The 16,818-nt window shown below is 51.6% G+C and overlaps 1 protein-coding gene across 1 annotated transcript in view; it reads right to left on the bottom strand.

The window, feature by feature from the left end:
- The window catches only part of FHOD3 (formin homology 2 domain containing 3), a 521,276-nt gene that overhangs the window by 52,258 nt on the left and 452,200 nt on the right, over positions 1–16,818 (bottom strand). Inside the window, 2 exon segments of the mRNA XM_004703087.3 lie at positions 11,286–11,595; positions 11,597–12,116. Of these exon segments, the coding sequence (XP_004703144.3) occupies positions 11,286–11,595; positions 11,597–12,116 (830 nt within the window).

Raw genomic sequence — 16,818 nt, 5'->3', positions numbered from 1 at the left:
GGGGGGGCGGGGGGAGTGATATTTTTGTAAAGGCAAAAGGGAAAAAAAAGCACCTCCCACCCTTTCCCCAACCCATTGAGACAATGGGCACAAAAGCCCAGCTGTTCAGAGTCCCATCGAGGTTAGCCACGCGGGGTGGCAATGTGCCTGGGCACCGAGACGGTCAATGCACTCATGGTGAAGACAGGACCAGCCGGGGAAGCTGGTATCCCCAGAGACACCTGCCCTGGTCTGCCAGTCCCTTCAGGTCCCCAGGGACACCACCGATGTGCTTCCTGTCACCACATAACCATCTTGCGCCCCACATAACAGCGCACCTCCCCCGTCCACACGCAGACATCCGTGCAGCTGGCTGCTGGGTGGGGGACAGCTGAGGAGGCCAACAGTGCATGTGCTGGAGGGAAGGGCTGAGGAGGGAGGGCAGCGAAGGGGGCATCTTGGTACCCTCATCAAGCCTCTGCATTTGGCTTCCTGGCCTGCCTGGGTCCACCCAGGCCCTCGCTCACCTCACAGGCAGCCCAGGGCTAATGTTCGGCTGCAGCTCCACAGACATGCAATGTGCTGTGCTGAGCCCACACTTATGCAGGCCAGCGCTGTGACCACAGGCCTCCCTGCTTCCCCCCAGCTCAGGCACTAAGGGCCTGGGAAGGGGAAGGGGAAGGGGCAGAGGCCTAGCTCAGCAAGCTCCCTGTGTGCGCCCAGGTCTTGTCTGAGGCCTGGCCATTTGGCCTGTGCCTGGTCTCGGGTGACCAGGATGGACACCGCTCAACAGCTCTCTTGAGGGAACACAGTCCTAGAGATGGTCACCATGTGGTGTGGTCTCAGTGATGGGGTAGCTCTGGAGACGGAAGGGGTCAGTGCTCTGACACCTGAGCTAGGCCCTAAAGAATGTCTAGAATCAAGCCTGGGGCCGGGAAGGGCGGTAAGGAGGTAAGAAATGACTGTGTAGGTGGGAGAGAGCTCCCAGGGATGAGGCTGAAGGTTTGGCTGGAGCTCCGTGGGGGAGGAGGGTATGTGAGCGAGCTGAGGGTCTTGGGCTGAGCAATGGGCTGCCGATGACCATGGTCACGCCCTCCGCTCTGATGTGGAGAACCTGGCAGGGCCTGGAGCTGAGCTGTCTGGAATCGTCAGTCCATGCGACACTGTGCCGTCCTGGGCTCAGCAAGGAAAGACGGGCCGCAGCTCCAGCGCCATCACACAGAGCCAGCAAGTTCCACGGTGCCCTTCAGACATAACAACTAACATTCGAGGGTTGATCTTTAAATATGCATTGGGAATGGGTAGACTGGCGCCCCCCTCATGCCCCATGGAGAAAATAATGGAATGTGTCCTAGCGGTTTGGGGGCAGGAGGGGCAGTTCTTGAAGGTTCTGGGTATCAGCTATGAAGAGAGGTTCCCCAGGGACAGGTGGCTGGATGTCAGCTCACCCTGTAGGGCAAGCCTGTCCTCACACACGTAATCAAATAAACTGAGTCAGTGGCTCTGGAAAAATTCTCCACTTACCTTTAAAACCGGATTAAAAGTCCTATGTGAGGGGCACTAAAAGTAACAAGAAAAGGTCTGGCACAAATGCCAACCACAGACGCTGAAGAAGCGCACTGGTGTGCCCGGATGCCTACTCTGGCACCGCAGGGTACCTATCCAGGACGACCCCCTTTTCCCTGTTCACCGGCAGAGCCCTGATTCAGCCTCAGGCTGCTAGGGATCACCTCCGAGCCCTCTGTAGGTGCATACAGCTGGCCACGTGACTTCGTTAACAAAGAACATTTTGAAATCCCGAATGAGCCAGTCTATAGAGATACTAACTGGATTAATAGGTCCTCGGGGGTCCAGCAGGGGAGGCTGGGGTGAAGAGAATGTTCTAACACTGAAGGTGGTGAGAGCTGTACAACTTTCCGTGATGTGTTCAAACTATTGACTTGTAGATGTGAACTATATGCCAATAAAGCTGCTGGAATAACAATAATAATAACCATAAAGAACAGATCCGTGGCTATGCCCACCCCCCAACCGGGCCCCCATAGACCCCAAATATTGGCCATCTCCCTAGAATGTGGCCATGAGGCTACAGAAGCCGACACCTCGTGAGCATGAGACACGTGTGGAGGGCAGTGTGGAAATACAAGCACTGGAAGAGTAGCGGCTCACAGCCAGACCCGAGGCGAGAAGCCCTTCTCCGAGGCATGAATTCACCAGGGAGCACTAGTCCCCGACTCCTCAGACACAACTCTAGGAGTTGAGAAAGATGTCTCCACAGGCCCAGCTGGCATCTTTGTGAAAATGGGAAGACCACCGTTGCTCTGAGGAGACGGCACCTTGGTGAGATGCACCTGCAGATTGCAGCCTGTCCCCTGGGCCAGGGCCCTGTCCCCTGGGCCAGGGCCCTGTGCACCCATGGCTCCTGGATGGGAAGTCCCAATATGCAAGTCTCAACCTCATTTCCTTGCACCCAATAGACAGTTTTAAAGAAATTCTTGTTAAAATGCCAACAAGATTTCTCTTTTGGAAAGAAGATGAAAATATTCCAAAGTTAATAGGAAGGAATACCTGTGTAAAACCAACCAACCAAACAAACAACCAAAACAAATGGAGCAACTGTATCCTAAATTATAAGGAACCTCAGTAGCACTGTGGGTTGGTTGAGCGGCTAATTGCAAGGTTGGCTGTTCAAAGCCACCAGCTTCTCCGCGGGAGAAAGACGGGGCTATCTGCCCCCAGAATGATTTACCGATTTGTGAGTCAGAATAGCTGGGATGGCACTGGGTTTGGTTCGGGTGGTTTTATTCTAAAACATGATCTACCCAGTCAACTACCAAAACATAGTCCAAAGCTGCTGTCATTGAAAGGCATAGCACTGGGACCCAAGTCACTACTAGAATGGGAGGACAGAAAAACTCCCGTCCAAAGCACTGTAGCACAGATACCAAAGTCAGGTACCCAGCATGGAAGGACATTTTCTAGTACCCTGCCTCCACCCCCAAACAAAACAAAACTCACTGCCACCGAGTCCATGCCGACTCACAGCGACCCTGGAAGGCAGGGTAGAGCTGCCCCTGTGAGGTTTTGAGACTATAACTCTTTACAGGAGTAGAAAGCCCCATTTTTTTCTCGCTAGGAGGGGCTGGTGGTTTTGAACTGTGGACCTTGCAGTTAGCAGCCCAACACGTAACCACTATGCCACCAGGGCTCCAAAAAAGAGAACCTTAAGTAAAACAAACCAATCTAGAGGGTTCATTAGCCTCATATCAGACTGGACTGGAGACCTGCCTCCACAGGGAGAGGACAGGTCAGGAGAAAGTTGGGGACAAGCTTGTATGGGAACAGCCAGGGGTCAGGCCAGCCTCAGTATGCCCTCCTTGAGTCTCCTCCCTTGCAGACTGGTGCCACCCTTCTGCCTGGGGGTTCCTTGATGAGCTAAGGCACAACCCTGAGCAGAAGCAGACATGCCTGAGAAACAAACCCGGTTCTCCCAGGGTGTCTGTGGGGCTGGCTGTATGTTCTCATGCATGTATTACCTCTCTTCCATACATGCCTCATCCCCGTACACAGGGATGTCCCGAGTGCCTGCTGTATGTCCAGCCATCCAAGTGGGTGAGGTCATGGGCAGGAAGAACTACAACAAAATGCATGCCTGTGAGGGTCCAGGGCGCCCTCGGACCCCCACGGTCGGTTCTGGGGCAAGAAGAAATATGGATTTCTGTCTGAGCTCTTTGATAAAAGTTCAACTAGCCAAACCTCTGCCCTCTTCCTGAGCATGTTCCGAGAACAGTCAGGAAAGAGGGGCTGGGGAGGAACCGGAAGCCAGCGTCAGGGAGTATGGAGGTCAAAACAAACCACTTCCTCTGAGAGGAGTCGGCAGAGGAAAGGAAGGGTCACCGTGTCGGGGGAAAAGGGGTCTCTTAACGTGCTCCTCTCCCCGGTCTGCTCACATGGGTTTGAGGGCAGAGAGGAACTGGCTTCTTTCAGGAAGCAGCTGGGCTCTGTGTCGGAGCTGAGGAAAGCCTCAGCAGGGGCACGCTTCTGGAGCAGAAGCAGGGAGCAGCGCGCAACGTGTAGCTGAGCACTTGCTTCAGAGCCCCAGCTCTGAGGGAGCAGCGCCATGCATGCCTTTCCCACAGGGAGAAATGTGGTATCTGGAGAAAAGTGTCAGCCGAGGATACCAGAGAGGGTTATGCAGGCTATTTTCGTTTCGGACTTGGGCCAGAACACTGTCGGGAGGGGGTTCGGGGTTGTGGGCAGCCAAGATGGATCAAGAGAGGAAGACTGTCCTCTGTAGCAACAGAGTCTGCTGAGGCACGGCTCAGCTCTGCAGGACAGACACCAAGGCCATTCCACCCCCTGTCCCCAAGTTGTCCAAAGAGGGGCAAGGGGTTGGTGGAGGCCTCAAAATATCACCCAAGGCCAACAGAGTGACAGATTTCTGGGGGAGGACAGAGGAGGTAACAGACGTAACTAGTGCTTTGTGACTGCCAGGAACTAGGGGCAGGGTGGAGGGGCTCTCTATAGAATGGATTCACCCAGTGAGAAGCTGTCTGGGTCAGGGCCCTACTTCTAGAACCAGTCAGCCCCCAGAGGCAGAGCCTTGCATATTCAGCCACATTTTGTTGGGGCAGCAAGCCACGCTGGGCAAGAAGAATATTTTCCCAACTGGCTAAGTCGGATATTAAGGTTCAGTTAGACACAAGAAAGTGCAGAGATATAAGTCCACCCAGGCATGGTGTTGGTATGACAAGAGCAGACCTCAATGCAAGGGACAGTGACTAACAGTCACTGTAGAGGTGCATACTAGTCAGGTGCTTGGACAGAACACTGCTCCAAGACTTGGTATTTCAGAAAAGCCACCCACATGCTTCTGAATGGTGCTGATGGGCAGCTGACTGCTGAGGAAGAGGGACCGTACCTGGTGACATTTAGTTCAGCGTTGCAAGAGAGAAGGGTGGGGATCCAGCAGTTTGTTAGGGAGAGGTGCAAAGGGCACCTTTCCATGGTTTATTGAAATCCTCAAGCTTCTCAAACAAATCCAACTCACTGCCATCGAGTCCATGCCAACTCATCTTACATGGAGATCCCGGGAAAGTCACATGTGGAGGTTACACATGAATGGTGAGTCCATATCTCTGGCTCCACTCAATAGCCCCAGGAAGTCAGGCTCACCAAACCAGGCCTGCTTTCTTATTTATTTTCCTTGAGAGGGAGAAAGAGGCTCAGAAGGGCTAAGTGACTTGTTTCAGGTCACATGGTTAGTAGCAGCACCAGACTCAATGGCATTAGAAATTGCTATTACAAAAACCAATCCCACTGCCATTGAGCAGATTCCAATTCATAGTGCTCCTGCATAAAGTGTCCAAGACTTACTAAGTCTTTATGAAAGAACCTTATCTCTCTCTTGAGAAGGGGCTGATGGATTTGAACCTTCAACCTTGCAGTTAGCAGCCCAACACTTAACCTACAATGCTACCAGGGCTGCTGAACTGTTCAAAGGCCAACACAAAGCAGCACAATGGCTCGGCTCTGTATTACCGCCTGCAGAGTGGCAACTCCAGGTCAAAGAGAATGCTGGACCATGGATGTAGCCTGCAGCACACTCCCTCAAGGGCACAGGTGATTCTCCTGTGGTTGTGGTTGGGTGTCACCCAGTTAGTTCCCACCACACGGACCCTGTGCACAACAGAACAAAACACTGCCTGGCCATTCGCCATCCTCACAAGTGTTCCTATCCTTGAGCCCATTGTGACAGCCATGGTGTCGGTCCATCTGGTTGAGGGGTGTCCTCTCTTTGTGCTGCGCCTCTACCAAGCACAATGTCCTTCTCCAGGGACTGGCCACTCTTGACAACTCCATGGTTTGCATGGAGTGCAATACGTGACTGAAAATAGCTCATGGATACCCATTAGAATCTTTGAAGACACCCAAGCACGTGGAAATGCAGGATGGGAGGCAGCCCTAGGAATCTGGCATGGCTGGAAGATCTCCTTACAAAGGAAGGGCCCCAAAGCTCTTGGTGTCTGCGTTCACAGAGAACAGACTGGCGATTTCCACAGGCCAGATTCCCTCTCCAGGCTCAATCCAAAGAGGATCTGGCCATGGCAAAACGAGCATGAGCTGGGAGCAGCTCAATCACATTTCTGATGAAGAAACAGTTGTGATCAATCTAGTGGTGTCTTCTGATTGGGACCAGTAGTCCACGACTTCAAGTGTACAAGGGTATCAAACTCCAAGAACACGTTCAATGCCTCCTGGGGTCCAGCCTCTGGGACTCTGGTTTACTTGGACTGGGATGGATTCCAGGCATCCTGAATGCATCAAAATGCTCTCCTTGGGGAGTCCGTGGTCCACACTTTCAAAAAGATTAAAAGGCTTTTGAGAGAGGGGTTTTTGAGAGGTGGGTAGGAAGTTATGTCACAAACAGGAACTATAACCCCAGAACAGAAGCATGGCACTTTGTCAGCGTTCTCCGAAGAGAACATTCTCTATCAAGGAAAAACAGTGGGCGGTTCTCCTAGCTCAAAACGCAGCAAGGACTGGCCTTGCCACATGTATGAATAGGGTGGAATCAGGTCCCCATGGCTACAGATAATGGAAGACGTGTTTACGGGTGTTCAAAGGAGTCCCGGCATGCCCAACAGATGCCAGGCTCACCCAAGGACTCACGGCTAAGCCTTCAGTTACTGAGAAGTGACCCTTCCATGCTCAGCAGTTAAAGGAGCAGGGTCTGGGGTTGAGTGCAATTGAGTCCCGAAGAGGTGGCTTGCTGCAGCGGACACCAGACAACTGCAGGGACGTAATGCAGAAGCCCTGCCCCATCTGCCCACATAGGCATGGGGCCAGGACCTGTGGTGCGGACCGAACACTGTAACCATCACAGGAAGATAGAAACTTCCAGATGGGGTGGGGGGTGAAGAGGGGATGAGAAGAATAAGGGCCAGCTGTGTGTGGGGAGAGGGTTGATCAGAGTTTGTGGGGGCACACGGCAGTCTGGGTGGGTAAATAAGGCTGTTCTCAAGCCTCCACAGAGGTGCACCATTCTGAGTTGTGAACGAGGAACTAAATGCTCTAGATGTTTACTAGAAACCAAGGTACTATGTTTAGAAAGTGGGTGTGCCATGTGCAGACCCCGGTACTCGGCCAGGTGCTAAGGCTGGACACAGAAGCTGGACTAGGCTCAGCTACGTTGGCGAGCGCCACTCCTGCTGGGAACACCCAGGCCTGAGAGCACTCCGTGAAGGGCGGCCTGCTCCTGGCGCCTGCTTCTCCGCATGCCTGTCCGAGACCCTGGGCCTGGCTCTGACCCAGCTTCTAGAAATGGCAAGTCATTCGTCTGCACTCCCTGCCAACTGCCAGAGAGAGTGACGCCACGGGGATATTTTCAAACCTGTCTGTTGAGAGGCTGACAATACAGTGAGGCAACGCTGCAGATGCCACAAAGACGTGACAACTGTGGAATTTTCCTAAGACACCGTGTGGCTAGAGCGATGGCAAAATACACGGAAAAGCATGATGTCAGACAGACAGAAGCCCCGAGTCTCAGTGAAAGCGGAAACATACCTTTGGTTAGGGGTAAAGTTTTGAAGAGCTTGCCAGAGAGGATTGGTTTTATTGTTAAATATAGGGGTGGGGGGAGGGGGTGAACATGTGGAAGTATCAATTTTCCACCTTTGCCTGTGGAGTCTTCGATAGCAACGGGTGACTATCAAAACAGATTTCCAGTGTTGATTTAGCCGATCTGTCATGCTAACAAGGGAGCCCTGGTAGAGTACTGGGTTAAGCACTGGGCTGCTAACCACAAGGTCAGTGGTTCAAGCCCACAAGCCTGAAGATGAGGCTGCCTGCTCGAGTAAAGAGTTACAGTCTTGGAAACCCCATGGAACAGGTCTGCTCTGCCCTATGGGGTCATTTTGAGTTGGAATCGACTTGATGGCAGTGGGCTTTGGGTTCTACCAGGTTAATAAGGAGCCCTGGTGGGACACAGAGAGTGACACATGAGGTCAGCAGTTCAAACCCCCTCCACCCCCAAGTTGCTCCTAAAGATGCTGCCTGCTCTTACAGATTTCTAGCCTTGGAAACCCTAAGGAGCAGCTTACTGCCTGTTGGGTTGCTCCAGCCTGTCTTGGTCTGGCTGTCAGCTGTGCTAACCCCTGAGGAGGCATAACGATTAGGTGGCCACTTTCCCTGAGCTGTCTGAGTCCCTAAAGAGCCCAAGAGAGTGAGCTATCAAGTGCCCTGATGGTGTCTCCTCTAGGCCCAGGGGATTTCTTCCCTGACATCTTTCCCTGGGGTCACGTTACCCTGCCACCCTAGCCCCCATTGTGATCGTCACATCTCTGGCTAGTGGCAGAGACGCAGCACGCTGGCACTGAGCACAGCATGTCAGTATTTCTCCAGCAAAAGTGTCATCTAAGAAGCCACACATTTCTTTGCTAAGGAAAGGACATGGCTCTAGTTCCTGGAACTATCTGCTTGCCGGCTGTGAAGTGATAAAGCATTTTAAAAGACCCCCTCCCACTTGCTTCAAAATCAAGACCGGCACTTCCAGCTGTAGCAAGACTTTTTATCACCAACCAAACCAGCCACAGAAGGGCCAAAACGAAGGGAAAAAGTAATCAGACCATCTCTTCTGTGTCTTTTCAAGGAGATTTAAATCGTTGTTAGAAGAGCCTTCCCTCTCTTAACTCTCAGGCCTGCCCCCTGAGCCCTCCAAGATCATGAGCGACCAGGGGAAGCTGATCCATTGGGCACCGAAGCCTCTGAGCACAGGCTGGGGTGAGGAGGGTGCAGGAGACGGGCTAGTTAGATCAGTGGGCTAACCTGTACTGTTACTGAGCTCAGATCTTGCTGGGTAGCCACTGGTACTTCCCTGTCTTAATCCCAGCCCGTCGCCTTCCACATGCCAGGCAGGATTGTAAGGAGAATTGGGAGAGAGTGTGTGGAGGGCTGGATAAATCGGGACAGAGTCCCTGAGAGCCAGGGCCCACCATCCCTTTCCAGGGTGCCACGTCCCATAGAGGACAGAGGACAGGTCTTTCAACTGGGCAGCAGGGCTGCTCAGGCCCAGCTCTCTTTATTGGATCCCAGCCACTGGGATCTAGAAACAGGGGAGAGCAGTGAATTCTGGCATGAGAGGCTTCCCGAGGCTGGAAACGACGGAGAGTCACATGTCCTCACGGAGTTGGGCAGAAATGGACAAATGAGCTGTCACTTCCCAGCCCCGGGTCGTGTCTCCAATGGAAAATCCCGGTGCTGCCCTTTGGCCGGCACACCCCAGGGCACACTCGGCCCCTGGATGCTGCCCATAGGCTGGCATCTGATACAACTGCCTCGGGCCATTCATTATGTATGCACCCAAAGAGCTGATAAATGAAGCACCACAAGGAGTTTGGAATAATTCATGGTAATGAGCTCTTGCAAATCGACTCTAAATTACAAAGTGTTTTCTCAGACCTTAGGTCCTGGGAGGATGCTCTGAAATCGGTTTTAAATGTATGCCCAGAACTAGAACATTTTTCTTCAGTCAGTTCTTAGAAGATGCTCCCATGAGCATCAGGAGGCCACTGGACGGATGATCCTCAGCCTTCGGCTTGCTCGCTCAGCATAGGTCCTCGGAGAAGATAGATGGCTGGGGAAGACCACCAGGTGTGGCGGAGGGTCCGTGAAATGAGGGAAACCCTTCAAGAGGCGGACTGACCCATCAGTCACAACCATGGGCTCCAAGCGCCCCCCCCACCCCCATCCTGGAGATGGGGCAGGATTGGGCTATGTTCCTTCTGTAAGGTCAGCGCCGTGAGTCAGAACGGACCTGACGTCCACTAGCAGCAGCAGCACCAAATCGAGAGTGTGAAACTCTGCGATGATCCCCTCGCTGCCCGTTTCTTCACCACCGCCGCCCTTTACCACGGGCCATGATCCCTGACAGTGGTCCCCGCCCCCAACCCCGTGGGTAAAAAACCTAGTCTGGCACCTCTGTGACAGGTAACATCACAGCAACGGTACCCACAGGCTTCTCCCGCGTTTACAAGAAAGAAGGATTCTGGCTGCAAAGTGCATCATGGTTACGGAATACTAACTTGATAACATGGCTCTGGTTGCAGCGTGCTGACTCAGCCGAGGGGTGATTCAATGAAACGGCGTGTCACTTGGGCCAGTGCCTTTGCGAAACCATCCTGTGCTTACTGCCAACATGCAAACTACTGCTAGCAAGCAGAATCAACAAAGGTCAGATGAACTAAACGCACCCCCTGGATCACATCCGCGGGTTTGGTGAGTCGGCAGCTCCCCACTCCCTGCTAACCTGCACACCCACTTTGAGACCGAGGTTGACCTCCCTTGGTCCACCTTTTGATCTTTTCCACAGGTTCTTTGGAGGCTACTTGGGCCTCGTGTTGTTTTTTGGCTGGGCTCCACACTAGCTATGTGGCGTCCCCTAGGATCCCCGGGTGATGCTGAAGTTTGGCTTCGCCTACGCCCGAGAGCTAGCAATTCACACTCACCCAGCAGCGCTATGGAAGGAAGCGCTCTCTCTGGCCATCGGCTTTTGTACAGATTTCAGCAGAGAAAACCCCCTGGAACGGTTCTGCGTTGTAACACGTGACCTCGCCGTGATTCAGAGCCTACTGGATGGCGCGGGTTTGCTTTTCTGTTCGTTCATTTTCTTAGCTAGTTTACGCATAGCATGCAGCACACAACCAAAAGACCCCCACCAAACGCACCGCCAATGAGTTGATTCTGACTCATGGCAACCTGTAAGGCAGAGTAGAACTGCCCTGTGGGTTTCTGAGGCTGGAACTCATTGCGGGAGCGGAGAGCCTCATCTTGCCCCCTAAGAGCCACTGGTGGCTTTGAGCGACTGACCTGATGGTTACCAGCCCTGGGCAACTCACTGCAACACCAGGGATCCCTGCATGAAGCCCAAGGGACCGCTATGCTAAAGGTCCGATTTTTATAGTCATACACTTTTTTACCCAGGAGCCCTGCTTGCACCCTGATTAAACACTTGGATGTCGAGAGGCTGGGAATCCGAGCCAACCTGTGAGCTGGCAATTGGCTTCCTTAAAAATGGCAGCCCGGCAAAGCCGATCTAACAGTTCTACCCCAACCTACAGGGTCCCTGGGAGTCAGAAGCCACTTGCCAGCACCACACATCAACACTTGTACCAAATGGCTACCACACCACAAGGAAGGGTCTTGAACACACTCTGTCCCCCTTCCGTACCACCACCCCCCTACCCTACCCGCATGGAGAGAAGCCACGCTGCCAGTTGGGAAGCATGGGGGCTGGGAGCAGTAGGTACCTTGGTGACAGACAGTTCCTTGGATTTAGATTCGAACAGGTGCTCCAGCCTGGACGTGTCCACTTTGATGGGCTCCAGTTTCGACCACAGGAATTCCCGGCAGCGGCGGTTGTTTTTACACGGCCACTCAAAGGGCCGGACTTCGTTCCAGAACAGACGGATGGTCTTCTTCTTCTTGGAGAATGCTGGCTGACCCCTGGGTACCTGGGGCCACCCTAAGCCCTGAGGAGCGTTGAACACTGGAGGAGGAGCCAATAAATTACCGGGGACTGGAGGGGGGGGCACGCTGTCCAACAGGGGTGGTGGGGGTGTCCCTGTGACCCAGGTCCACGTCCAGGACATCGATGTCATCCTCCTCCCCCAGGTCGGTGAAATCCATGTCTTGGATCCTCAGCTCCCTTGGATTGGCCATGAGCTGGTCCCAGATGTAGTCAGACTCCGTCTTTGGTGGCGCTGTGGTTTTCTCAGGAACCCTGTCATTGGGCTCGTCATCGGCAGAGACGGACCCTCCTCTCCCCAGGTCCCCGCTGTTGAACTTCTCTGCAAAGGCTTTCACGCTGCCCCGATTGTCCAGACAGTCCACGTCCACCCTCCTGACGCTCTCGTCCTGGGCCTGAGAGTGGGCCTGCAGGGTGGATATTCTGCTGGCGAGGCTGGCTACCGCCTCCGGCCCCTGCTCAGTCCTCCCCACTTCGCCCTCCTCCTTCTCCTCCTCATCTGTGGGCTTTCTGTTATGGGCATACAGCATGTCCAGCATGAACCGTTTGCTGGTGAGAATATCGCCACACTGTTCATTTACACCGGCATCCGGAACACCCGCGGGCCACAGACCTGGAAGCACATGGAAGAAGCACAGTGAGAAATGGGCAGAGGCCTCGTGCGTTAGAAATCCACCTGGATGTGCAGTGAGCATCCCTCAAGGGAGTGACATCAGAGAAGATGCCGAGACAATGCAAGGAAAGCGTATGGCAGTGGTGGCTGGTAAGGGGACATGACCGGGCAGACACTTGATCCAAGACCCCATGACGCACAGAGGACTCGCAGCTCTTTTAGGCAGGCTGTCACTCATGCCATCCAGCGTGGCTTATGGGAGATCATGGGAGCTGCCTCGGGAACAAAGGGGTTTCTAACTAGACACACACGGGCTGAGGAAGCGGACGGCCTGGCGCATGGCAGGTGTTGGTGAGCCTCTAAGGTTACACCTGCTTCTCCCCTGCTCTGGAGCTGCATCAGGGCAGCTCAAAGTGCCGGGAGGAAAGCACAAAGACGTTATTGCTGGCTCTAGAAATTTGGTGCTGTTGGGTAAGTATTGGACTGGTAATCATAAGGTCAGCAGTTCAAATCCACCAGATGTTCCTTGGGAGAAAGATGAGGCTGACTTTTTTGGTCAAGAGTCACAGCCTCAGAAACCCTATCCTGGGTGCTTTGAAGCTGAATTAACTCGATGGCAGTGGTTGGGTTAGGTTGGGTGGGTTGGGTAGTCTCTCAAAATCAAAATGGGCTGTTGAATCAATTCAGATTCCCACAGGTAGCAGAGTAGAACTGCACTTCACAGATTTCAGAATACATTGCCAGGCCTTCCTTGCAAGGTACAGCTGGGTAGGCTTTAGCCTCCAGCCTTTGGGTGGCAGCTGGGTGTGTAACCACTCGAACCAGCCTGGGACTCTTCACTAGTCTCCAGGGAGTGCTTCCTAGTGGCACTGTTGAAATGTCTGATCCTCCATTCCGTCTCGTAGAAGGCGTTCTCACACGGCTCCTATCTCCTGTCACTACCCACGCATCTCCCCTCAGCCATGGCTTTGCTTTTGTTAATTGGGTGAGCTAAGAAGACCACTTAATTTGCCAACTTAATGAAAGCAGTCAGAAGAGAGCTTCCAGAGTTTCCATCCCACCTCCACGCCTGTCTGCATCTGGGTCCTGAAATTCCCTCTGCATCTCCTACTCTGTTCCTCCTATGAGACCTTTCCTACTAGCAACGTAAACACGGTGGATTCGACCTGAAGTGGTCTCTCCCCTACTGACTTTCCAGCTATCACCCAACCTTTCTCCTTTAAAGTAAAAGTGCTTTTAAGAGTTGGCTTTCTTCCTTGTCTCTGGTTTCTTTTGGTTCTTCCTCAAAGCCAGTCTAAGGAAGTCTTTACTCCCATTCCCCCTCGAAGCTGTACCTTTTGAGATGCGTTTTGTGTTGCTACAACCTACATGGATTTGGCTGGTCACCCCCTCCTCCTTCAGGCACTGTCTTCGTGTGGCATCCAGCATGCTACACTTACCTGGGTTTCTCTCATCTTTCTGTCTACTCCTTCCCAGTGGTTTTGGAGATGCACCTTTATCGTGTCCTTGGACCTCCCTCCCTTCCCCATTCATCCTCTTCGTCGTCCTGACATCCAGTGTCAGGGCTGGATCTTCTGCCCCGACTCCCTGCCCCCTATGAAACGACTTCTTTTGCTGCTGTTGCTTTTCTTGGCCCCATCCATCTTGCTGCTAGTTTCATGAGCCTTAGAGACATTCTCAACTCTGTTGTCTTACACCCCCACTCAATGCAGCAGAGCCTCCTGCATGTTGTATCCAGACTCCACCCAGGATCCAGGGTTGTCTCACCATAACCCTGGTCCACACCAGCATGACTTCTGCCTACAGTATCGCAGGGTGCCCTGCTAGGGTTCTTGCATCCATTCTTGCTCTTCGACACACACTTCTTATTCCACGTGATATTAGCCAAAAGGCCGAGAAGCGATCTACAGTCACTTCTTAACACAAGTCACATGACGCTGTTAAAAGGTCTGGTATTTTTCTGCTCCAACTCCTCTAATGGTTCCCCAGGTCACTCAGAGAGTATACTAGAGGTCCTACGTGTCACTGAAAGAGAAAGCCAGTGACCTTACAATAACAAGGCCCACAAGGTCTTGCATAGCTCCTCCACCCCACAGCGCGCCCACTCACACAGACGCCTTCAGCCACAGTGGATCTCCGCCATTCCTAGAACTCACCAAGCACAATCTTGTCTCAGGGCCTCTGTCCTTCCTGGGGCAAGTGGTCTCAGTTAATCAACCACACAGTTTGCCTCTCTATCTGCTGTAGGTCTTTGTCAAGTAAGGTCTTCTCAGCAAAGGCTTCCATGACCACCTTATTTCAAACTGTGCCAACTCCTGCCTCGAATCCTCGATCACTCGTTCCTCCTCGGTTTCCAATAGCACCTTTTCCTACCTCATCTTCCACAACGCTATTTAGTCATTCAGGTCAATGTGTGCCTCTGCTTCATCGCTGGAATAGCTGTCGTTACTCACTCAATTGTGTTCACTGAAGTGAAAACCTTGAAGCTGGGGGTTGGGGTTTGCTTTGTTCACTGCTAAGTTTCCGGTCCCTAGGAGGGCGGACTGAACAAGGGGCAGGAGTGCATTGGCTCCGGGTTGGTTCCTAGAGGCTGGCAAGGATGAGCGTGGGCTCTTCAGACATCGATTTCCATCAGCTGCTCAGGCCTCTATGCATATGTATGATGGCATGTGGCTGGAGCCAAGGCCAGGAGTCTATATTCGAAGCTCTCATTCCACCACAGGACCACACCTATCAAAAACCCGGAGGGGGCAGCGGGGACACTAGACCTTCCCCTCATGACCCTGCCTTGATTTTCGAGTATTTACTGAGGACGCACAAGAGCCCACTGGTGCTCAGTTTCTTATAGTGGCATTTTGTTCTCTGTGTTCTGATCAAGATTAACCTCCCCTGACCAAGGGCACATAGCTCCATCAACACCAGAACAAGAATTTTTTAACTTTCTCTTGTAGGTTTCACAAGCAAAACATGCTTAGGAAATCACCACTAGCAGAGAGAGGTGGGAAGGCTTTGGAGGACAGAATGGAAAACATCTGGGTATTTGGAGTCTCTACAATGGGTCAGTCCTGTAACAGGGCGACCACCTTCATGCCAGGAGGCCACAGCAGAACAAGTAGAAGACTGCCTCATTTGTCCCCCAATTGTTGGGAGATGTTGGCATTTCTTTTTTTGTCCACAGGGAAAAGCGCAAAATCGGGTATCATTTTAAATTCTGACCCTCTTGCTTACTCTCTTGGTTCGATGATACCTCCTTGGTGAGCTTGATTCTTTCATCATCACACAGTGTCCTCTTTGTCCTTGGTCATTTCCTTTGCTCTGATGACTTCTTTATCTGATCTCAAGATGAGTCTCGTCATTTCTGCTATTCTTTGATTCATGTTTGCATTAATTTTTCCCCCAGTTTCGGTCTTCAGCAGTTACACACATTAACATGACATCAAATGGTGCCATAGTATTTGCTTCAATCATCAAAGTTGATTTAAGAAATGCACGACAGGAAAGGGGGTCTCTTACAGAACGTTCCCTGTTGGTTCCTGGGGGCAATGCCAAGTCTCCATGAACATTTCTTGTCTGGTTGATCTTCCTTGAGCCCTGAAGGGTAGACCTGCCAATGACAAAAGGCTGAGTTTTCTACCTCTGAGAAGGTGTTCGTTACCCTTGACTTTGGCTGGATTGTAGACTTGTGGGGGATGGTGCTTTCCTTTCACAGCATTGGAAAACATTGTTGCCCCTTCCTTCTCATCTCCATGGTTCTCCATGAGACATTGACTGCGTTTGAGTTGATGTTCTTCTAGACTGTAAGACCTGGAAGAAATGCATTGATTCCCTCTAGTCAGTTTCAATGTTTCTGCCCATTTAATTTTCAAACGTTTGATTATGTGTCTTGAGTATCAGGTGAACTTGAGTTTATCCCGTTTTGGAGTTTGGCCAGCTTCTTAAATCTGTAGGCTTATGTTTTGCCAAATTTAGTTTTTTGGGGTTTTTTTTCCACACTGCACTCTTTCTCTTCTCCTCCTACGACTAATGAACTGAACAACTGAACATCGGATCTTTTATTTAAAATCCCCACACGTCCCTGAGGCTCCATTGACTTCTTTTTTCAGTCTATTTTCCGTTACTCACCTTACGTGCTTTCTGGTTCATCGTTCCGTTCATCATCTCCAATGTACTATTGGGTGTTGATTCTACTATCTCCCAGTTCTAGAAGTTCTCTTTGGTTCCTTTTTTAATGCCATCGATTGCTCAGCTACTCTCCTGTTGATTTGTCAATGTGTTCGCTTGGAGCATGTTTTCAGTATTGCTACCCCTCGATTCTCATCTTAATGTAGCCTTCTATGACCTGCTTTTTTCTTTTTCTTTTTTTAGTTTCAAGCTTAAGATTTATTCCACAAAGAACCTCATACCCCTACACAGATTCCAAACAAGCTCCTGGGACCATGAGGAGAGGCAGTGAGAAGAAATGCAATTAGTAAATCTTTAACATTTTGTGAATGAAAGATTTCATTGCATTATTTAAGTCTGTGCATCAGTAAAAAAATAAGTATTTACTGATCACGTATTATATGAAATTAGGTTCTGTGGGGGAACCCCTCACAAGTTCAAAACTCTTATTATTATTATTTTTAAAATAATCATTTTATTAGGGGCTCATACAACTCATCACAATCTGTACATACGTCATCTGTGTCCAGCACTTTAGTAC

This window comes from Echinops telfairi, unplaced genomic scaffold (assembly GCF_000313985.2).
Source record: "Echinops telfairi isolate 266 unplaced genomic scaffold, ASM31398v2 ScPeMD7_7400;HRSCAF=8409, whole genome shotgun sequence".
NCBI lineage: Eukaryota > Metazoa > Chordata > Mammalia > Afrosoricida > Tenrecidae > Echinops > Echinops telfairi.
This window is presented reverse-complemented; position numbering and strand designations above follow the sequence as displayed.